This window comes from Jaculus jaculus, chromosome 19 (assembly GCF_020740685.1).
Source record: "Jaculus jaculus isolate mJacJac1 chromosome 19, mJacJac1.mat.Y.cur, whole genome shotgun sequence".
Lineage (NCBI taxonomy): Eukaryota > Metazoa > Chordata > Mammalia > Rodentia > Dipodidae > Jaculus > Jaculus jaculus.
The window spans coordinates 18,996,884-19,006,133 of NC_059120.1; the positions used below are offsets into that span (position 1 = coordinate 18,996,884).

General features: G+C 43.5%; 1 protein-coding gene across 1 annotated transcript; it reads right to left on the bottom strand.

Moving 5' to 3' along the window:
• Window positions 1–643: 643 nt before the first annotated feature.
• LOC101596002 (UPF0687 protein C20orf27-like) lies at window positions 644–1,150 on the bottom strand. The gene has a single exon (XM_045138770.1). It carries the CDS (start codon window positions 1,145–1,147, stop codon window positions 644–646), a length of 504 nt encoding a protein of 167 aa, XP_044994705.1. The 5' UTR covers window positions 1,148–1,150.
• Between the last annotated feature and the right edge of the window lie 8,100 nt (window positions 1,151–9,250).

Genomic DNA, 9,250 nt, shown 5'->3' on the forward strand with positions numbered 1-9,250 from the left:
TCGAGTTTGTCATCTTGTAGTATTTCACTGTTCACCAAGGAGCAGTCGTGGATGGTGGTGAATAATTTCCGATGGTGGTGGTGTTGATCCTATCTTCTTTCTTTTTTTTTCTGCTATCACTAGAAGTTTTATTTCTTAAGGATTCCATTCCAATCAGCCATTTAAAAACCAAGTATCACAAACCTGAGGGAAGGGGCTGGGAACTCTGTCTCCTTCACACTCACATGAACAGCAGTACAGAAGGAAGGACAGGAGAGGTGGCTAAGGTGAGACAATAGCAGCAACAGTAATGGGGTGTCAACGTCATAGCCACTCCATCCTGTCCCAGACCCTGACTGAAGCCCCTATGGCTTGGGTTGGAGAATGGGTAGATCCATCCCAGGCTCTCCCTTCCTCTCAAATAGCCTCCTTGGGGCTCAACCCATTTCTTCGGTCAGGAGACTGAGGCACATAGAGGAGGAAGTGGGAGAAAATGCAGGAGAGGCAGGGTGGTGGCATGAATGAAGGCAGAGATGGGAGGCAAGGATAAGCCCAACCCCACCACCTTGGAAGAGTAAGGAAGCCATATCATCAGGCAGCATGTCTGGAGACAGGCCAAGTTTAAGGCTAAGGGGCCTGAGGCACGAAAGCAGAGCCACAGGCCTCAGTCGAAACCACGCCAGTCACTGTGCTCTGAGTGGTACTCCAGCTCAGCGCCCACGCACTTGACACCATCTAGCAGCATGGGTGTGCCATGGTGCCAGTCCATGACATGAGCCTGTACTGTCACGCGTACCCAGGTGCCGGTACCACCCTCACAGGCCAGTAGCATCTCCTCTTTGAGGACACCTTCCTTGATGCCGTAACCTTCAGGGATGGGCAAGACACTGAGAAGCTTGAGGTGCAGGCTGTGGACAGGTGCCTTATCTATGTCCTTGCTCAACCTGTGCACTGGGGGCAGAGTGAAGGGAATCTCATATCTGTGCAAGATCTTCAGGAAGCCAACCTCGACCAGATAGCTGCTGTCACTCTCCTTTGCAACCATAACCACTGAGTCATGTAGCTTCTCATCGAAGTGAAGGTGGCTCTGGGAACCCTCTGCATCATGGCCTGCCGCAATGGGGATACTCCAGACTCTGGGCTTATTGCCTTTACAGGCTGCAGCCATGGACGTTCTCCCTGCCTCTGGACAAGACAAGTAGCTCCTGTGGGACACCACCGCTGAAGCTCAAAAGCTTCCCATGTTTCAGGGACACCCAGCAGAAGTCAGCGTGGGCTATGCTTCAGGGTTTCAAAGTTCCAGTATAGGGTTCAAGTGTCCAGCCCACCAGAGACAGACAGGAAAGCCTGGCACGCGCACCCCGAGGCCGGCCGGGTGCTGCGAACGCCGGGCCAGCTGCGGCAGCTGCCCTGGCGACAGCAGCCCGGACTAACCGGGGAAGACAGCCCCGTGCTGCAGCCACCCGCCTCCGATCCTATCTTCTGAGTAGAGAAAGTCCAAGATCCCAGAAGGCTTCAGTCTCTGAGTCGGTCCCCAGGCATTGGAGAACTTGCTTGGCACACGGTACTGGGCAAGGAAAGTTTCAGCGTGCATTACCAGTGGAACATCTTCCACTCGGGTCTCATGTCAGTCAGGTAGGTATCAGTAGATGGGAGGGGAGTTGCCAAGCTGGAACTCCAGTGGATTTTTTTTTTAAGTATTTTTATTTATTTATTTATTTGAGAGCGACAGACACAGAGAGAAAGACAGATAGAGGGAGAGAGAGAGAATGGGCGCGCCAGGGCTTCCAGCCTCTGCAAACGAACTCCAGACGCGTGCGCCCCCTTGTGCATCTGGCTAACGTGGGACCTGGGGAACCGAGCCTCGAACCGGGGTCCTTAGACTTCACAGGAGAGCGCTTAATAGCTAAGCCATCTCTCCAGCCCGGATTTGTTTTTTCTTCTTAAGGCCTAGAATATTCTCTGTGTTGACATCTGTTCACATGTATTTTCTTGTTGCTGGGTGGACTTTTCTACAAATGTAAGCTAGACCGCTTAGGTTAAGAATGGTGCTTATTCCTTTTACACTGTTGATGTTTCCCCTAGCTGCAACAACATCACCTGTTGGAAGAGAAATAGTGAAGTATCTAATTATAAATGCTGACATGTCTACATTACTGGTTCTTTCAGATTTTATTTGACTTATTTATCCTGTCTGTACACAAGCATTTACAGTGGCTCTGTCTTCCTGGAGGACTGACCCTTTCACCATGTCTCTCTTTCTGGAGGCTTTCTTGTCTCTAAGATTTACTTGTCCAGGTTCACCACAGCTGCTCCTGCTCTCGTCTCACTCACGTTTGCATGCTGCTGTCTTTGACTGAACATTTGCTCTGCTGCCAAACTTTAAGTGTATTCCTTATTGACAGCAGGCAATTTTATTTATTAGTTTTTGTTTATTTACTTATTTTCAAATTTTTATTAACAACTTCCATGATTATTAAAAAAAAAATCCCTTGGTAATACCCTCCCCCACTTTCCCCTTTGAAACTCCATTCTCCACCATATCCCCTCCCCATCTCAATCAGTCTCTCTTTCATTTTGATGTCATGATCTTTTCCTCCTCTAATGATGGTCTTGTGTAGGTAGTGTCAGGCACTGTGAGGTCATGGATATTCAGGCCATTTTATGTCTGTGGGGAGCATGTTGTAAGGAGTCCTACCCTTCCTTTGGCTCTTACATATTAGTTTTCTTAATATTTATATATTTATTTACTTGATAGAAAGAGTATAGGTGCACCAGAGCCTCCTGCCACTACAAATGAACTCCAGACGTATATCCTAGTTTGTGCACCTGGCTTTACATGAGTACTGGAGACATGAACCCAGGCCCTCAAGCTTTGCAAGCAAGAATCTTCTTTTAAATATATTTCATTTATTTAGTTATTTATTTGAGAGACAGAGAGAGAGAATGGGCACACCAAGACTTCCAGTCACTGCAAACAAACTCCAGATCTATGCGCCACCTTGTACATCTGGCTTATGTAGATCCTGGAGAATTGAACAGGATCCTTTGGCTTTGCAAGCAGATGCTTTAACCACTAAGCCATCTCTCCAGCCTGCAAGCAAGAGTCTTTAACACTGAGCCATATCTCCAGCCTGAGCATGCAATTTTATTTTTTTTTTTACCTTCTTTTATGGACAACTTCCATATGTACAGACAATAATCATGAGGATTCCCTCCCTTTATCCACGTTCCCCTTCACAACTCCACACTCTATCATATCCCCTCCTTCTATGTTAGTACCTCTTTTATTTTGATGCCATCATCTTTTCCTTCTATTATGTGGGTTTTGTGTAGGTGTTGCTAGGCACTGTGAGGTCATAGATATCGAGGCCAATTTCTGTCTGAACAATTGCATTGTAAGAAGTCCTACCCTTCCTTTGGCTCTTACATTCTTTCCCCCACCCCTTCTGTAATGGACCCTAAGCCTTGGAGGGTGTGATATAGATGTTTCAGTGCTGGACACTCTTCTTTCATTTCTCAGAACTATGGTGCCTTTTGGGTCACTCTAGTGGTCACTGACATCTGAAAAGAGAAGCTTCTCTAGGCAAATTGAGAATAGCATTAATATATGGGTATATTAATATATGGGTATGAATGTTAAGTAGGTTTCCCCAATAACAGACATGCCACTGTTGCCCTCATTCGATTATTTGGCCTGGCTGGCCACACTTGAGGCTTGCAGTGTCCACTGTTTTCACTGCTCATGACTTCTGTCTCCCATAGGGCTGTATGCAATGCATCCTTTCCCAGCTTTCTGTCTGCTGGTCTGCAGGGAGGAGGTTTTCAGATCAACTCCAACAAGATTTCTCAGTGACCTTGAATCACAGGCATGTGGAGTCTTCAGCAATAGCTTCTTGCCATCTACTTCTTGAGGGAAACCAAGGGCCTTGGAAATAGTCTGTAATGTTTTAGGGGCATCAGGAACCTCCCTGCCAACAACTCACTGGAAGGTATCCCATCCCTGGCACTGAAACTTTTCTAGTAACAGTCCATTGCTTCTGAGTGTGCCACTATCCCAAAAAGTAGGTTTTCATATTACTTATTCTCAATATCTTGGATTTTTATTAGCCCTCCCCTCCACGCTTCTTTTTGCAGTCTCTTCCCTTGACCTTGCTTAGGCCATTCCACCATGAGTAATCTATTTGTCTGCTTAAATATATACAATACCATCCCCCTAAGTCCTCCCCTCTCCACCTCCCTTATAGCCCTTTTCTAGCTTAATAGTCTCTGTTACCAATATTTTACTCCAACTTACACACAAGTCTAAACATTTGTAGTGAGGATTCACATATGAGAGAGAACATGTGACATTTGGCTTTCTGGGCCTGGGTAACCCAGTTAGTATAATCCTTTCCAGATCCATTCATTTCCCTGAAAATTTCATTTTTCTTTACTGCTGAATAGAACTCCACTGTGTAAATGTGTCATAGCTTCATTATATACTCATCAGTTGAGGGACATCTAGGCTGGATCCATTTCCTAGCTATTGTGAATAGAGTAGCAATAAACATGGTTGTGCAAGTATCTCTAAGGTAATGAGAAGAGTCCTTAGGATATATGCCTAGGAGTGCTATAGCTATAGCTGGGTCATATGATAACTCTATTTTTAGTTGTCTCAGGAGCCTCCATGATGATTTCCTCAATGGCTGTACCAGATTAAATTCCCACCAACCGTGTAGAAGGGTTCTTCTTCTTCTGCATCCTCACCAACATTTATCGTCATTGTTTTCTTGATAATAGCCATTCTGGCAGGACTGCCAGGGAATCCAAAGTAGGTTTGGTTTGCATTTCCCTTGTGGCTAAGGATGTAGAACATCTTTTTAGATGTTTATTTTCCATGTGTATTTCTTCTTTTGAAAATTCTCTATTTAGTTTCATAGCCCATTTTTTAATTGGGTTCTTATTATTTAGTTTTCTAAGTTCTTTGTATAGCTTTGATATTTATCCTCTGTCAGATGTATAGCTGGCAAAGATTTTCTCCCATTCTGTAAGTTGCCTCTTTGCTCTATTCACAGTGTCCTTTGCTGTACCAAAGCTTTGTAATTTCGTGAGGTCCCAGTGGTTGATTAGTAGTTTTTTTTTCCCTGAGCAAACAAGGTTATATTCAAAAAATTATTGCTTATCCCAATATGTTCAAGGGTTTCCCATACTTTTTTTCTATAGCAGTTTCAGAGTTTATGGTCTGATATTAAGGTATGTGATCCATTTGGACTTAATTCTTGTGCATGGAGAGAGATGAGGATCTATTTTCATTCTTCTACATATAGATATCCAGTTTTCCCAGCACTATTTGTTAAAGAGGCTATCTTTTCTCCAATGTATATTTTTGTCAAAAATCATTGCTGTAGCTTAGCATATTTTTAAATCCATTTTGTCAATCACTGTTCTATAACTGGCATATGTAGACAATTATATTTTGTGTAACTATTGATATTTTAGGGCTAAAATCTAACATTTTATCCTTTCATTTCTTATTTTCTATACATTCTTCATTTCTATTTTCTTTTTCCTAGATTCTATTGAGTTTCTTTTTTTAAGAAAATATTTATTTATTCATTTTTGTTTATTTATTTGACAGAGAAAGACAGAGAAAGAAAATGGGTGCACCAGGGCCTCCAGCCACTGTACAAGAACTCCAGACATGTGTGCCCCCTTGTGCATCTGGCTAATGTGGGTCCTGGGGAATTGAACCTGGGTCCTTTGGCTTTGCAGGCAAATGCCTTAACCACTAAGCCATCCCTCCAGCCTTCTGTTGAGTTTCTTTAACATTGCTTTTGGATGGAAATTCATTTGCAGTGTTTTTTTAATTCAATTTCTTTGTATAGCTTTTTAGCAGTGTCTCTCAGTCTTATGCTATAAACTCATCATAGCCTATGGGTGCCATAGTTGTGCTTACTGGCTGAAAAACAAACAAAACCCATTTTCCTGTGTCCTCTGATCTCTCCTCATATTTACCATACAATAGCCTTAAACATTCACCCAGGTTCATTTAGAATCACATCAGATAGTGTCAGAATTTTTGCTTCAGGCATCAAATATAATTTTGAAATGCAAGAGAAAAAGAAACCACTATTATATTTACCCCGATTTGCTTATTGTGGCCTTATTTCTGTTATGATGATCCCAGGCTGCTTCTCTACTCACTTCCTTTCTGTTTATAGAGCTTGCGCTCTGTTATCTTTGCTCTTCTGAACATCTTTTGGTTCTTGTAGAGATTGTAATTTTCCACTTGGTTTATGTATGTTTATAATTTTTGTTAAAGATTTTGTAAAATCATATTTATTGAACGTATTTTTTCAGGTAACTCACGCTTCTCCATTTCAGTGCTGGCACCGACTGATTATCTTCTATTTTTTGAAAATTTTTTGATTGTCTTCTTGAGTGAGGTTGATATATTATTTGTTCTTTTAGAAGATTTTAAAAAATATTTACTTACAAACAGAGAGAAATAGAGAGCAGAGAGGCAGCTACATAGAATGTGCATGCCAGGGTCTCCAGCCACTGTAAACAGACTCCAGATCTATGCACAACTTTGTGCATCTAGCTTTATGTGGGTACTGGGAAATTGAACCTGGGTCCTTAGGCTTTGCAGGCAAGTGCCTTAACCACTGAGCCATTTCTCCAGCCCTATTATTTGTTCTTGATATGACAATCAATATTTAACTGTAACAAGCATTTTTTATGCTTATAAGATTCTAGATCTTCCTGAAACCTTGTTTTAGTTTGAGTCTTCTTACACACTGGTGAGAAGCCTAATGAACACCTACTATGCAGTCGGAAGTCACTGGAACCTAAAACTTGGCTTCGTGGAACCACAGAAGCTCAGGTCCTGGCAGGTAGGGGTAGAAGTCTGGATTCCTCAGGTGGCTGTCCTTGACACCAGCATCAGTTTGACTTCCTTTTATGGCTGGAAGAATGTGAGGGTCCCTGGCTCTCCTTTCTCTTATGTCAGGGCAAGTTTTTCCCCATATTTTATATCATGTATGTCAACACTTTTTGTTAGGTGAGGTTTTATTCCATACTTAATTACATTTGGAGACCTGGATACCTATTTTAAACCCAAATCATTCTGTCCTCTTCGTATAGTAGTATCTGACTGGAATGTTTAAATCCTTGGATTTCTTTCTAATTCTAGCACTTAACAAGGTGATGTTATTTCTGGAAGCTATGGAATAACTTACTCTGTGTAGCAAATATGGTCTTCTTTTGTAGAGCACTCTATCAGCCTCCTTCTTTAAAAATACAAAACAAAACAGGTTGGAGCTTGGGAGCTGGTCACTGGATAAAATGTTTGTCATGCAAGCCTGCAGGCGGGGGTTTGGATCCCCAGAGCCCACATAAGTGCCGGGCCGGAACAGCCGCTTCCTGGAATCCCAGCATTCAGGAAGCAGGGCTAGGGGCTTCCTAGGGCAAACTGGCCAGTTAGACCAGCAGAATTAGTGAGCTGCGGGTGCAGGTGAATAACTCTGTCACAGCCAAGAAAATGGAGAGTGATCATGGAAAATACCAGTGTCAATCTTTGACCTCCCAATATACCCACACACCCCATTCTTTTTGAGATAGCTCAGTCAGAAAAGTGGTTGCTTCACAAGCATGAGGAGATAAGTTTGATTTCCAGAGCCCAGGTAGAAAGAAAAGGTTGGGCATGGTGGTGGGTACACATAATGCCAGCACTGGAGAGGTGAAAATACCAGGCTCCCTGGGCTCACTGGCCACTGGTTTAGCTTATTTAGTGAGTTCCAGGCTAGTGACAGACCCTGTCTCAAAAAAGAAGGGGGGGCTGGAGAAATTGCTTAGTGGTTAAGGCATTTGCCTGCAAAGCTGAAGGACAGCAGTTCGATTCCCCAGGACCCACGTAAGCCAGATTCACAAGGGGGTGCATGCACCTGGAGCTCTTTTACAGTGGCTACAGGCCCTGGCACACCCATTCTCTCCCTCTTTCTCTCTGTCTCTTTCTCTCTCTCAAGTAAACAGATAATAAATAATTTTTAAAAGTGAATTCTTCTCCTGAAGAAAAAACACCTAAGGTTATCTTCTGTTCTACACAAACACACACACACACCCTGTGCACCCATATACATATACACATACACCATATGCACATAAGCACACACACACACACAAAACACAAAGATGGTGTCTTCATCTGCAGGCGGAGAGAATGTCAGAGCCACATGTTGGGTCATGATATGCAGAGACATTTATCTTACCCATAACTGTGGGCTCACTCCACAATGCACGACCCATATACCTCAACAAGGAGGGGCCAAGGGGAGGGTGTAGGTCATGGATGAGCCTAATAATGGTACCAAACTGACTGCATTTGCTGAATACAAAACTAATTAATAAAAAAATTTAAAAAGAATATGAATCCTGGCCATGTTGTGTGTCGGTATCTCCTTCCTGCCATGGTGCTGACAGTTAAGGACAGCCTGGGCTGGTTCTGAGTCCTCCGTGCCTGACACTTCCTGACCCTTGGAAGCTCCGTCAGTAACTGTCTACATCCCCTGCCAGGGATCACAGCCATGGGAGGGTGCAGATGGGAGAGGAATGAGAAAGAAGTTTGGGATATAGATAGATAGATAGATAGATAGATAGATAGATAGATAGATAGATAGATAGATAGATATCCCAACAATATATGTATTCATTTGAGAGAGTGATAGGCAGACAGAGAGAATGGGTACACCAGGGCTTCCAGCCACTGCAAACGAACTCCAGACGCATGTGCCACCTGTACATCTGGCTTACATGGGTCCTGGGGAATCGAACCAAGGTCCTTTGGGTTTGCAGGAAAATGACTTAATAGCTAAGCCATCTCTCCTACTCCAGGATATATAATTATTAATTCCTGTGTGCTACTGGAATATTTACTACACACTTTCTGCAACTGGACCTGGCGTGTCTTAACTTGGTGTTGTAATCAGGTTCACATTGCTGGCAGAAATCACCCAGCCAAGAGCAGATTTTGGGAACAAAAGGGAGTTTATTTTGGCTTACAGGCTCAAGGGGGAAGCACCATGATGACAGGAAAAATAATGGCATGAGCAGAGGGTGGGCATCACCCCCGGGCCAACATAAGGTAGAAAACTGCAACAGGACAGTGTGCCAAACACTGGCAAGAGGACCCTGGCTATAACACCCACAAGCCCGCCCCCAGCAATACACTGCTGCCTGGAGGCGTTAATTCCCAAATCTCCATCAGCTGGGAAGCTAGCATTCAGAACAC